Below are 14,139 nucleotides of genomic sequence, written 5' to 3'. Positions count from 1 at the left end.
CTTAAATACCCTTTGGTTATCATAACCTCAAACTATCATGTTGTTGGAACTGTGAAATGAAAAAAACCTTCACAACAAAGGCACTGCATCGGGTTGCTTGTTTCGGCAGAGGAGAGTTAATCATTTCAGTTTTGTTTCATTTTATTTTAGGTGATGAGGCCACTGAAAACTATCTTTGTCTGTAGTTGATTATACAGAATAGTATGAATTGATGTACCAATGCTTGGCTATGATCACTATCAGATTAGTTGGTAATTATCCATAATTGTTTTGTAGTCAGACTGGCATACAACCTTTCCAGAAAGACATTTTGTTGATTACAACATATTTTTATGTAACCAAACAAGTGAATGGTGACAGTACAGATTTACTTTGTGATGTGTTCCATTGCTGCTTGCACTTGGAGTAAAAAAGTCAGAATTCAAGAGACTGGCAGTGTAGTGAACTGAAAAGATTGTTGATTTGATCAATACAAAGTTTTAACCCCTTATTTGTGTCTGTGCTGTGTAAGCTGTCAAATTCCTTTTTCTTACCATTCTTCTTACAAAATTAATTTTGCTTCATATTTCCCTGAAGTCATCTTACTTCATAAGCTTATTATACTTGGACCCTAATGATTTCTGCTTGCAGCTATTTTGTATAATTCCTTAAATCCAGATTTTTTTTTTCCTTTTACAATGACTGAATGAAACGGTTGGATTTAATTTTGCGGAGGGTTTTAATGTACCCTTTGTGCGGTATCGGTGACAAAGACTATCCGTTAACTTGACACATGCTGATCGAGTGATCAGCACTGTCGCTTTAAGGAATGATCCATTTAGAATAAATGAGGACAGATGTTACAGAAGCAGCGAGTACTTGGAAGCTGTGTTTATTGTGTCGCTGTACAAATACTGTCTCTGTTGTGACTGTCAGTGTGCCGCCTTGTGATCTTGGAAGACGGTAGAGAACTCGAGGCTGCAATTGTCACCAACGCCGGAGCGCTGCAATTGAACTCCCACCACCTCATCTCCTCTCACATTGATCGGAGCATTAAGAGAGGATGTATGGCATGTTGCTCTGTGAATGGGAGAGGGAGCCAGAGAGAGTATGAGGGGGAGGGAGAGCAGGGAGGGAGGGAGAGGGACTGTAGCGTAGTCGTATATGTCAGCCTCAGAAGCTGCGTGGGTCGCTGAGCTCCCTCACGCCATTGTTGTTGTTGTGCAAAAGACAGAACAAAGGACTCCCCATGCTATGGACCCCGTATACCTTTGCCGGCTCAGCTGTGCTATGATCACACCCTGATGGAATGCTATTGAAATTAACCATATTAAGGAGCACAGCAGGCGTTAACTGAGCTGGCACACAGTCAGTGACAGAGGCTAGGAGGAAACTGAATAGCAAATCTGAGGCATCATCCAAAGTCTCTTCTCATTTTTTTTGGTCCTGTTTTCTTGGACTCCTCTGTCTCCTTTTCCGGAGAGTGGCCACTGCTGATAAGGTTTCAATCCCTTCTGTGAAGGTTTGGCGCGGACATCGCTGTGGCTTATTTGTTGAAGGGGTTGCTGTGGATACTGACGGTCGGGAGGCTGCACTGGAGCCAGAGGCAAGAGTGAACAAACTGCCTGCTGCAGAGAGCGCTGCTATTGGAGCAGATGCGGCTGAACCAGGCTAAGCAAACATGAGATTCACGCCACGCTTTCTGTGAAGGCTGCGTCCAGCGTACGAGAACAAGCCCCACACTGCTCCACTTTTTGCTCCTTGTCAGCTTTCTTCCTGGACTTTATGCAGGAGTTGATGGAAGTGGAGGGTGTAAAAAGACCAGCCCAGCCAGATGTGGTAGCATCGCAGGTCATGTGATTTCTCATGAGGGTTGGGTGAAGTGGTGGAGGGTCTGGTGGACCCTGGAGCATCTCTTCCTTTCTGTGACTGCGTGAATAGTGACGCTTGAATGAGCAAAAGCAATGCGGGCAACAGTAAGTAGCAGTCAAGCAAAATTTCCTCCTTTTTGGTTTCTGTTGACGTGCAGTGAATGTCACAGTATTGATTTCAACTGTAATTTCCATTGTGAAAATTAAACGGTGAGGGGAAAAAAGAGGGAAATCGTCATCCTAGAAGGGGTGTTTGCTTCACACCGAAGGGAGTGAATAACACACATGCACCCGACTGTGAAGTGCCCAGACTTTGATTCAATTAGACCGAACTTGCCCCTCCCACCACCATCATCTACACTTACTCCTGACGCTGCTTGTGTGGGTTTGTATGAACATATGAGAGCCTGTGTGTGGCAGTCAAAGGGCTCTTTCCTATCCCTGCTGAGCACATGAATGGGAGCAGTGACAGAGATGGAGGTGCTGATGATTTCAGTGCTTGAAGAGAGCTATAGCCAAAGTCCTTCGCCAGAGGAGTATAGATTCTATGACAGCGACTTCCACAAGAGTGAGGTAACCAGCACCCACACACGGTGCCAGGCAACAAAAACCTAGTTACGTGTGTTTTAGAGTTTCTAATGATAAGTTAAGAGTGTGATCAATTTGAGAGGATTTGAAAGGAGAACTTTCAGAGTGTCTTAATTTATTATTCCCATTGTCTGACTTATGGAATAAGCGAATGAAATGCTGATGGTTAATGCTGCTAGTTTTATTTGGATGTTGTCAGAAAAGGTAGTACTGCCAGAAACAGTGAAATGGTTTCAAAAGTTTACTTGGATAGAAATTCACATTTTCCATCAGTTTTTTTTCCCTCATTCAGTCTGTGATTGTTTAGTCTTTTGTAATGACAGAAGCTGCATGACTCATTGTAGGATACAGTGTGTACCTGATATTTCACGATGAACAGCTTTTCTTCTCTGTCTATTAAACCCAGGTATTGCGAGAAGCAGTTTAGTTAGAAATTATGATTAATTCGCCAGTTTTTATTGTGTGATATTAATATCAGCCTTTTAGAGACACTGACTGATGACTGTTTTCTGTTCTCCTTTCTGTATTTTTTTTACTATTCTGAAATGACAATTTAATTTCTGGCCCTTCATCTGTAAGCAACATCTGTTAATTGTTATGTAAATTTACATTTAATTTGCTTTTATGCCACTTGCATAGTGAGGAAAATTACACATTTCATACATTTCTGTCAGTCATTATGTAACCATTACTCTACATTAGCTGTTGAATTTGACTATATTTCTCCAGAATCTGATGTTTTTCTGCTTGTCATCTTGTTCCGCTTCTTAGTTTATTGAAGCAATTCATTGGTATAATTTGTAGAGTAGAAATGAATGAATAGTGAAATGGCTCTTTGTGTCTCTACAGGTAATCCTGGTGCAGGTAAACCCAGGTGAGGCCTTCACTATTCGACGAGAGGATGGTCAGTTTCAGTGTATCACAGGTAAGAAAGCTGGTTTGACATGTTCGTCTTTTCGGTGCGATTCTTCATTTGAATGCACGTTCTCCCATAATCCAGTCAACAGTAATCTTATAACTCATGTGGGTGCATTTGAGCCGTGTTTAATCATTAACTCAGTTGTGCAAAGCGATAAAAGTAAAAATCTCCCTTGAGGTGCACGCTGTGTTTGAAGCTTTAAAAATAATCAAAACAAGTATTTACAGTGACGTTATTGAATATATTTTTGATGCACACTCTTAAAAAGGTGTTTGGTTTGATCCTCTTTTCTTTTTAAACCTTATCTAAGCAAATGGTTTATATACGACAGTCTTTAAAGCAACAACATAAATAGCATTGTTTGACTCAAGTTTGAAATTCTAGCATTACCTCTTAAATATAAATCATGTCATAGCTTCAATCTTTTCACCTTTCAATGGCCATTAAGAAAGAAAACTACCCGTGTGGTTGGTGCTGGACTGAAAAGCTTCCTCTGTGGTGGTAGTGGGGTGGTGGTGGTGGTGGGATAATCAAACTGATGTTCAGCGCAATAAATTGTTCCACTGTTATGCATGACTCATTTTGTTATTCTCACTCTAAAGAATTCTGCGCGGAATCATTAACTCTGATAGCCAGTTTGGTCATCTGTAAGATTACACACCTGGACAACGAGATTTTGTTAAAACGTTTGACAAATTTGCATTTTTATTTCCGGGAGCACAAGCAGAGACACTCAAAATGCTAGAGACGAGGTTTTGTACTTTCCATTTGTGTTTGGCTGATTAACAAAACGTAGACGACCGGTAACATTTTTCCATCTGAGAATTAGAAAGAGAGCCAAAGAGAATGGGAGGGGTGAAGTGTATGTTACTTCTATGGAAAAGCATACATTCACCAAGTGTTTTATTGGGCTCTCCTGTGCAATCCGATGCTGTCACATTTTCAGTTGTTGTGATAATTCTACTTAATGCTTATTATTGAGGTTGCAGTAAATGGCGGTGGTATACTGACTTTATTTTATTGCCCCCCTCATGTATGTTAATGAGGAGGACTAATTTATGGCCGAGCTGCTGTTCTGGTTTGCACTGGATCGCACAGTTGCTCCTAATAAAGTGACTCACGATTCTAAGTAAGAATGAGGTGCATTTTTGTCAGATTATGTCAACGTAATGCAATTAACAGCACTAGATCTGTGCTTAACCTCTCAATTTCCAGCAATCACCTTCACACATAGTCATTCAGCCTTTTTTAATCGTGTGCTTTGAAAGGGGAGGGTGTTGGCCAGGATGCAGTGACGTATCTTTACGGGAACGATGGCAGTCAGTGTCTCACAGCTCTCAGCCTACTCAGTGACATAATTGCATCTTATGGTTCCAGCCAATACAGAGAATATTACAGCTTGACAGAATGTGCTACACAACATGTTTTAATGAAATTAGATGCTTCTAGAGGCACGGAGCTGATTGAGCTTCATTCCACTGATTCACATTGTTTCAAATATATGACTACATGCAATTTTACCAATATTCTTATGCTAATATGTACATTAAGACATATTGTTTGTGTAATCACTCTTTCTGTCTGCGTTAGGGATGGAAATCTTAAAGAATTTCAGTCAAATAGTCAATTAAATGTTCAGATTAATGTTCAGTCATGTCACATTTGGAATTTAAAGAACAGATGAAGTAAACAGGTTACTTGTATTTTACATTAAATAGAAAAAATAATGACATGAAAATTATAATTGCTATTAAATAGTTGGCACAAGAAAGTCCAAAGTATTAAACACCGAAAAAGTGCTGCAGTCTTTCACAGAAAGTTACCTGTAACATTATTAATCTCCTCACAGTGGACTTGAGCAATAATGGTTTTATCAACAATAATCCTCATACCTAATCTACACAATGGAGTGATTGGTTCACTCGAGCTAACTTTGGTCCAGATGCTGGAAACGGCTGCTCAGCTCGAACAGATGTCTACATATACTGCACATCATCTTTTTCGGTCCATGAAATCTATCAGCATTTACTGCCAACTCAAAGACATATTTGTACTTGGAGCAAAATGTCACTAGTTCACTTAGTTATTTGAGTTCATATGTTTTTGGAAGCATGAAATTTGGGTCCCGCTGCTCCTGAATGTTAGCAGTGTTAGCAGCTAAAGCCTGTGTTAGCATTTGAAAATCCTAGACTAGCTTTAGCATGAGTTTCAGCTAGCTAGCTAAATCCATCAACCTTTTCACAACTTTGTGCTACAGAGTTCATCAACACGACTGCCACAGTTAGCAGTTAGACAGCAGGAAGGTGTGCTTGTCTTATTCAACCCTGTAACTCCATCTCGCTGAAGAGTAAGAGGCTCCGCCTTGTGTTGCAACCACTTACTAAAGCATATCTAACATGCATGCATGTCCCTAGTCTTCTGCCTCACTGGTACATATAGTTTTAATCGATTCAGTTATATAATAATAATAATAATGGATTAGATTTATATAGAGCTTTTCTGGGCACTCCAAGCGCTTCACAATGGATCCATTATTCATTCACATTCTCACTCTGGTGGTGGTAAACTACATTTGTAGCCACAGCTGCCCTGGGGCAGACTGACGGAGGCGTGGCTGTGAATCCGCGCCGACGGCCCTTCCGACCACCACACGTTCACTTGCATTCATAAACCAGTGTGAGAGCAGCACTGGAGGCAAGGCGGGTAAAGTGTCTTGCCCAAGGACACAACAGCACACGACTAGGTCAGAGCAGGAATCGAACCGCCGACCCTTCGATCATTGGACGACCCGCTCTACCACCTAATCCACAGCCGCCCCCAGTTTATTCACAACATTTAATTGATTAACAATTAAACATTAACATCCTCAGTCTGCACAAGTCAATAAAATGTCCCTTTCATATAAGCTTCCAGTGTAAGTTAAGGGGACCAAACCAGCAGTTTTTGTCTTTGTTGCTCTGTTCAAAAATACATTTTACACTTTGTTTATGAGGTTAATTTGAAGCTTCAGCAGTCTCAGATAATTATATTTAGTGGGCGTCTTCCAAAGTGTGTTGTTATTGCAAAATTCCTTATTTTTATACTCCAAACGGTGTTCTCTTGTGGCGCTGTGGTGGAAGGAAAGTAACACAAAGTGAGTTTCCTACTTAAAATGACTGTAGCTTTGGAAGGTATCCACGTAATTTGTCAAACTCAGACATAGCCTCAATATTACTTTTGCAGAGCTGTAGAAGAAAATTCTCCTTAGATCAAGAACTGTCGACTTTGTCCCCGTCACTTGAATTACAAGCACAGAAGGAGCAGATCTCTAATCAGCATGAACAGGAGATGACTATATGATTATATGATGATTATAGCAAACAAAATCTGTTCACTGTTTATATGGTCACATTATTACTGTGTTAGAGGGAACATTTGTGAACCTGTCTTTTAATTAAATTGTAGTCAAACAAAAAAGTGATATAAAATGTATAAAGAGTCAGACTTTTTTGTTTGTTTTCTTTTACACAGTTAATCTGGTGTAAATACATTCACTGTGTAGCCTAGCCACGCTAGACCCATGTTCTGAAGGCACAAGGGTCTAGGACCGCTCGACAGGGAGGGAGGCGGGCTAAAAGGTTGTCTTTCAAATCACTCTGCAGCAGTTGGGTAGGTATACAACCAATCAGTGCAACGAATAGGCTGACATAGTTCCTAGAGCGCTGGATTGTGGCTAAGTCCCATTAGCTTCCCAACCAGCGGAGCCAACTGGTATATTAAGGATTTGCCATATCCCGTCGGCATAAGTCCAAATACGTCTTTCTTCTCAATCAAACACTTCAGTGCCGTCCTTTGTTTATCTTTCAAGTTGAATTTTAGCTTCAAATCTTTAAGGGCTGTGGCCAAAGCCGAGTCGAAAGATAACTGTTTATTGTGTGCCAGTTGATTCTGTCAGAATCGTTGTGCCTCTGTCGTCACTTCGTTACGCCCGCCTTCTGACTCTACACTTCATGGTGATTGGTCCGGCCAGTTTTAGGAGAATCCAGCCTCGAGCCTTATGGAGGGTAACTAGACCCACCCTGGCAGAGAATTAAATTCGTTGCCGTGGGTTGTCTAGCGCGGCTAGGCTATTCACTGTGAGCTTTATCTATATGTTGATCACATCGCAGTTTATTAGTGTGTCACTCTTTCATTCATTTGTATATATTTTCTCCTTTTTTGCCATGCTTCTCCTGCTCTTTAATTTGACAGATGATCGATTATCAGTGCACTGTTTATTCCTTCGTAATAAATATACATGTGGCATAGTTACAGTGTTTAAAGGAAAAGTTCACACAGAAAGACGGTGTTGATATGTCACACATTGTTATTTACCCTGATGGCGGTCATTTCCATTTCCTCAATTGTTGGTAATTGGGCTGGCTTTGTGACAGCCACAATGAAGTCGAGGCCCAACGTGTTGCCGACAGCATGAGCAGAAGACTGCGGGAGGAGTTCTAGGAGGTAGAGTTGTGTGGCCATAATTGTAAACGATTATGATAAATTGTAGTTGCCTGGGAAAACATTGATCTGAAAATGATTCACTTTGGTCGTGGCTTGCTACACAGGACATCCCCCCCTTATTGACATTTCTGTGAGCTCATACCCACTCTTTATTTTTTCTCTCTTAAATTGTAAATTTGATTTAAAAAGGGGAAAAAGCACGCTAACAGAATAAAGGCTTGTGAATGAATACTGTTTGATACCCTTTGTGACCCCAGCAGAGGCAGGCACTCGACATTGTGGCATAAATTTAATGACCTATCTATAGAGCTGTGTTTACTTTTTCACCGTTAGAAGGCACTGGTATGTCTGTAGCTTTGTCTATACCTTGTGGCGTATATGAATAATAATGAGACAATGCGCCGCAGGAATCCAGATTTAAATGACAGAGAAGCAAAAGGAATGATGGAAAGCGATGCTGCCCAGCCAGGAAGCCATCACACAGTTTGTTCACAGCAGGGGCTCTTCTCCCTACTTCTGTCTGACTGAGCTCCCACACCAGCCCCCCATTATGAGCTGAGTAAACCTTCCTAATAGGGAACAAGCATACATAGTTTCTCCATCAGAGGAGAAACAAGAAGCTGAGAGGTGCCACATAGATCAGTGTGACTGCTACTAACTGGCCTGTCACAGGGTGCACTCATCTCTCTGTGACGTGAATAGAGGGATGACTCACCGCTTGCAGTGCAAGGAGGGAGGAAGAGGAGTGTGTGAGTGCGCGCACACAGGCAGGCAGGCATGTGCGCATGCATGCGTGCGTATGTGGTTGGTTGATTTGGTTTGTTGCGTGTTCCTGTCAACAGACTATCTCTGTTCATTTAGGTGTCTGTTGTGCATGTGCATGTTTCCATCTGTAATCGTAGTGTGTGCTGACAGGACGGCAAGACGGTTACAAAGCCAGAATGATCTGGTTTGCACGTATTTCTGAGGATTAGCTCTATCCCACATCAATTTGTGTATTCAATCATATATTTTTAGCAGCTGGATGTGCGTAATTGCTACGTGTTAGGGCATGACAGCCTGCTTAATAGGAACAGACAATCTCGTAAAACGCAGTTTATAGAAGGCATTTGCCATTTTTGATATCTGCCTTGGAGGAGGGACCTTTAGCGAGGGAAGCTAATTAGAGTGGCCATTTAGCATCCTTCTGCTCGCTATCTTCCTTGCCATATAGGGAGCTCTGCATGGGAGCGGACATGTCCTCATAGCTTCAGCTTAGCCCCCCAGTGATCTGGGGTTGGCCTTTGTCAGCATCTGCCACTGTATGCTAGATTTGAAGTCTGTATCACTGGCATCTGCAGCCACCTGATAAGCTTAGTGACTGATGAGACAAGTCAGCATCAGAACCATTGGGGTGATTAGATCCTCTTCTCTATCTGACTTAGCCTGCCGGTGATTCACCCTCACTTTGGATGATTCAGTCTCTGGTTGATGGCACAAAGCACTGTCTTGTTCCATTGGCCTTATTGAGCCTGATAAAGATTTACCTTCTCTACATAAGTCAAGATAGCCATTCTAGCATCTTTGCAGAAGCTAAAAAGAGAGCGTGCATGTATCTTCACATCCCCACGATGCACACATGCACCTGACACAGTTTGTAGCCATGTTAGTTTGATTGATTGGTCCCTCGGTCTACGTCCCCGTCATCTCCGATGCCAGAGCTGTGAAACTCATCTTATCCTTGATGGTCCTGCAGGTGTGTTTAGTCTTTTTCTCCCATCAGAGGGAGTTGCGGCTGTCATGTCCTCTACGCTTAAAGCCGACCGACTGTTGTGAAGGGATAATCCACGCTGTCAATAGTACTATCGTCTTTCTCAGGAGAATTTGCGTGAGAATTTACTTTAAAGAAGCTCTACAATAGACCTTTTCCATCATTTGTCTGTTCTGACAAGTCTGTGTTTTCAGGATGGAGTGAAATCAATCCAAGCATATAATCAGTTGAGTTGCTTGAGACTGTTAGGGCCTTGATATCCTCGGAAAAACACACCGTGTGTATAACTCACACTTTCAGATATAACACTGGAGCCAGTCGTATACATGTCAAGTACCACAAATAGTTGTTTAACAAATGCAAATATATCTGAAGAGAGAGGTTCAAAAGCACGTAATATATTAAATTCACACCTCTGGACAGCTGGTCAGTGACACCATAAAAATTTCCATCAACCTAATGGACCACGGCATACTTCAAAATGCACAAATTGCAAAACTACACCTACCTTGAGTATTTCTGAGTAGCATAATGTACTTCTTCACTAGAACTTCAGGAGAAATACTGTAATCTGTAAGTAACAAGCATGTGGTAATCTTCACTAGGGCTGAACCTGAATATCCCGAATATCCGAATATTCGTTCGCTACGGCGGTATCCGGATATTAACTTTGGTATCCGAATATTCGAATCTCGTCGTGTGATCACATAAACATATACACATATGTCTATCAGTGTTGCCAACTGAGTGACTTTCTCGCTAAATCTAGCGACTTTCCAAAGCGTCCTAGCGACTTTTTTTTTGTCAAAAGCGACTAGCGACAAATCTAGCGACTTTTTTGCCGTTTCGGAGACTGACAGGAAAACTCGGATCATTCTGCAGTTACTGTTTTCAACAAGCAGCAGGTGCTGCTGTGAGCTCCTCCCCCTCCCAAAGCACAGGCTGTCAGTCCAGTAACCCCGCAGCAGTCCCAGTGTCTGATCACTCCGCGACCAGACAACAGATGAATTGCGCATGCGCAAAGTCACTACAGATCCCATCCAGACTTACGGAGCGGGATATAAATGAAAATGTTTCTTCACTGTCATACTAAAATAAACCACAGCATTTAGCCTCTAGTTCAAAAACATATTTTGGGTGTTTTATACTCACTTTTTGGTCTCTTCCACAATGTTATTCCTCTCTCCTACAACATTGACTACAATTACATGCAAACTGGGAATATGCAAATTAGGAGATGACGTCACTTAGGACAGCCAATAGCTACTGTCCTTACTGAGGAGTTGGCAACACTGATATCTATGTGATCACCCCCTCCTCCCCCAGAAGAAAATATTCGGGGCTCGTCTCTTCCCTGCGCCTTCGGCCCACTTCGGCTCATCCCGCCGTATTCTTCGGCTCATCTCGGCTCCTCCATTCTGTTTGTAAACACCACCCGAATGGCCGGGTGGCTGCCGTCTCTGATGTCACGCTTCACTTCGTTGCATAAACACATGCTGAAGACCTCCGATGTTTGGGAATTATTGAGTTTAACTGAAGACAAAACGAAGGCAAAATTTGGACCCTGGAGACCAGATGAACGGATCCGAATATTCGGGCCATCTCCGCCACAAGCCCCCCCCTCACACACACACACACACACACACACACACACACACACACATACGATTTTCACATAATTGGACTGCAAACATCAGACACATTAGCGCTTTCTTTTCATACTCGTCACCTCCTCCACCTAACTCCAAGGACATGTACACAAACATGTGCGTGCAGACGGTTCATTCACAGCTTCTGCAGTGAGTAGCTCTAAGAATGACTGAGCTTGTGACTCATTCTCCCATTGCTGGGTTGATACCAAGGGAGAGGGAGAAAGGGTAAAGAGGATGGTAGAATATGATGAGAGGGGAGGAGTGTTCAAAACAACAGATTTTTTTTCTTCTAAGTTCAGCCAGGGGTGGGATGTCTGCAGCAGGACGATTTCACATCCACTCGACTGTCCTTGTGTTTGTGAGATTTGTTATATTTGGTTTTGTCGGGTCAGGTTTTTGTTATTTTAGGAAACGGGTGGTTTTAAAATGCAGTCTTTCTTTCCTGGATGGAGTCAAACAAATCATTATTTTTGAAAAATTCAGCCCCTGTAGTCATGGCCCCAGTCTTTCTCTGGTTTAGTCTGGCTTTAGCAGCAGCAGCAGCAGCGTGTGATGTTCTGTAATAAGCACAAGCATGAAGGTTACCGATCCCCCTCCCCTCCTGTAAACGTCATTTATACCGGTGGGGTTGCAGAAACCATGCGAATGCCTCGACATATTACAAATTCAGACAAAGTTTAATGACACCAGAAACATAGCTTGTCTTATTAAATTGCTCCCTTGTTTACCGTGCAGCTTTTGCTCTTCAGTCTCTGGTTTGTACACAGATCAACACAGGCAGCCATCTCCTCTTTTTCTTTCCTGCTGCTCTATCCATCTATCTATCTGTGGCTGGACTGGTGGTGGTTGAACGCTGACGGGCATGTTTTGGAGAAGCAGCCTGGCGGAGGATGAGTGTACACATGCGTGGTTCGCTAATTTGCTAATAGAATGTTCCGCTTATTGCAAATTACTGCCTTCTTAATTGATAAAAGATATCTCCTCCCTACTAAAAAAAACAAAACAAAAAGAGTGCCGTATAGTGCAACTAGGGGAACATTTGCCACAGTGTCATCACTAAAAGCAAGGTTGTGGCTTTAAATTGCAATTATTATTTTTCGGTTTTATTGACAGTTCAACACTTGGCCTCGATCCCTTGCTTTCCTGTAATTATTATCCGGTGCATTCCCTTGCCCATCCTCTGTCTCCTCTTTATTATTTATTAGCTCTAATTAATAATCAAGCCCACTCTATCTTTATAGGCTCACAGTTCATCATGTTGCCAATGAGGGCTTATTGAAAGCTCCTATATGATTCTTGCACCTTTCTCTTAACCCAGGCAGCCTTTCTGTAGCTTATCTTCCCTGCTTCTCTTTATTCTCCTAATCTAATCGAGGGTACATTTGTACATCTGATTAAACCTGACAGTTTGCTTGGATTGTTGCCATTATTTCAACGCCACGTCTGCCAAGTTTCCTGTTTGCAGTATGCGCTAGAGGACCTGAGTGTGGTCCAGCTTGAGTGCGTTTGTTATGATCTCTATCCATTTTCATTCAACAGGTGGGTCCTCGAAGTGGCTTTAGAACCTTAACGCATCTAAGTATGTATGTATGCAACATGTGTGCGGCCTTTGATATGTCACCCTTGGGATTTTTTTCTTATTTTTTTTCTGGAGGACTGATGTTTTTCTGTGGCTGTTTCCTCTGGAAGGTTGGCACTCCACGGCCACGTCAGCACAACCAGCGCTCCATTTGACTCAGGGGGAGGGGGATGTGGCCTTTTTTTTTTTTTATCTGATCTCTGTCAGCACTCGTGCGTCAGTTTGATGTAAAAGAGTGGGTGTATTCCCCACCCCCCCACCACCATTCTCCACCCTACCCTTCTCTTTCTCTCCCTTACAGTGTGGTCCCTCATCCAACTTCGCTCACCTTGTCTTTTCCGCGGTCTTCTCATCGCTCCGCTCTCCAAGTCAGAACATTACGCAAAGCCGTTCGTTCTAAATGGATAATGTATAGAATGCTAATGTGATTCATCAGATTTCGTGTTAGTCAGCATCAGCAGCACCGACAGGAATTGCCTTAATCAGTCATTAGGCAGGTGCACAGCTGAGCACTGTGTGGCATAAGCACGGCATAATTTATCTGCCTTAAAAGTGAGTCGAGTTAACAGTACGCACTTTGAACTCCCACTCAAATTATATTGTAATCTGAAATCAATGATGGCTGAGCCGGTGTGACTGCCTTCATTCAGCCTGAGCTTTCCCATGCTCCCTGAATTTAGATTTTTGTCCTTGCGCACCCTGTGTTCTCAGGTCGGGAAATGACTCACTGGTCATTTGCTCTTTCGATTTCAGTATAAGAGGCCTGCCTGCTAGCCGTCTCATTCCAGAAAGTTTAGTCGAAGGTAGTCCGCAACGCCACCGGTCTACGTGGTTACGCCTTGATATGAGGTCACTGTTGATGCACAGGTCTATCGCATGAGTTGCTGGGTCTGTTGGATAAGGTGATAACATGCTCCAACATGTTCAGTGCTTGACTGCGTTAAAGCATACAGTACCAGACAGCAGATCAGCATCAGACTCAGCCCTGCTTCTCTCTATTAACATACACATAAATGATAAGACTTACACCGAATAACTACCAGATGTGGGTTAAGTTTGAGTTGAAACACTGTATTTGTTTACTCTTCTTGTTCGGTCTCTGTTCCTCTCTCTTCTTTGGTTAAATTACATTTATACATCGATGTCACTGAAATTTTGTCTGTTCCTCATAGTAACACCAGGTCACTAAAACTGAGCAGCGTTCAACCTCCAACCAAGAGAGGGTCATGATGGAAATTCAGCTGCCTGAGTCACAAAACTAACCACCTATATGCCTTGCAAACATAGCCTGCCTCTGTATTGAGTTGTTGAAGTGAACT

At 42.5% G+C, this 14,139-nt stretch overlaps 1 protein-coding gene across 4 annotated transcripts in view; it reads left to right on the top strand.

Moving 5' to 3' along the window:
• Nucleotides 1–14,139, top strand: part of fndc3a (fibronectin type III domain containing 3A) — a 53,409-nt gene that overhangs the window by 15,839 nt on the left and 23,431 nt on the right. For 2 of the 4 annotated variants that reach the window (XM_022189099.2, XM_022189100.2), the window contains exon 3: nucleotides 3,288–3,363. In XM_022189099.2, coding sequence (XP_022044791.2) covers nucleotides 3,288–3,363 — 76 coding nt within the window. Of the gene's footprint in view, nucleotides 1–1,142; nucleotides 1,956–2,278; nucleotides 2,424–3,287; nucleotides 3,364–14,139 lie in introns of those variants that run through there. The other 2 variants (XM_022189101.2, XM_051957675.1) reach the window with 2 other exon arrangements.

Source organism: Acanthochromis polyacanthus, chromosome 13 (assembly GCF_021347895.1).
Source record: "Acanthochromis polyacanthus isolate Apoly-LR-REF ecotype Palm Island chromosome 13, KAUST_Apoly_ChrSc, whole genome shotgun sequence".
NCBI classification, from domain to species: Eukaryota; Metazoa; Chordata; class Actinopteri; family Pomacentridae; genus Acanthochromis; species Acanthochromis polyacanthus.
The sequence above is the reverse complement of the archived record's forward strand: the minus strand, read 5'-3'. Positions and strand labels throughout refer to the sequence as shown.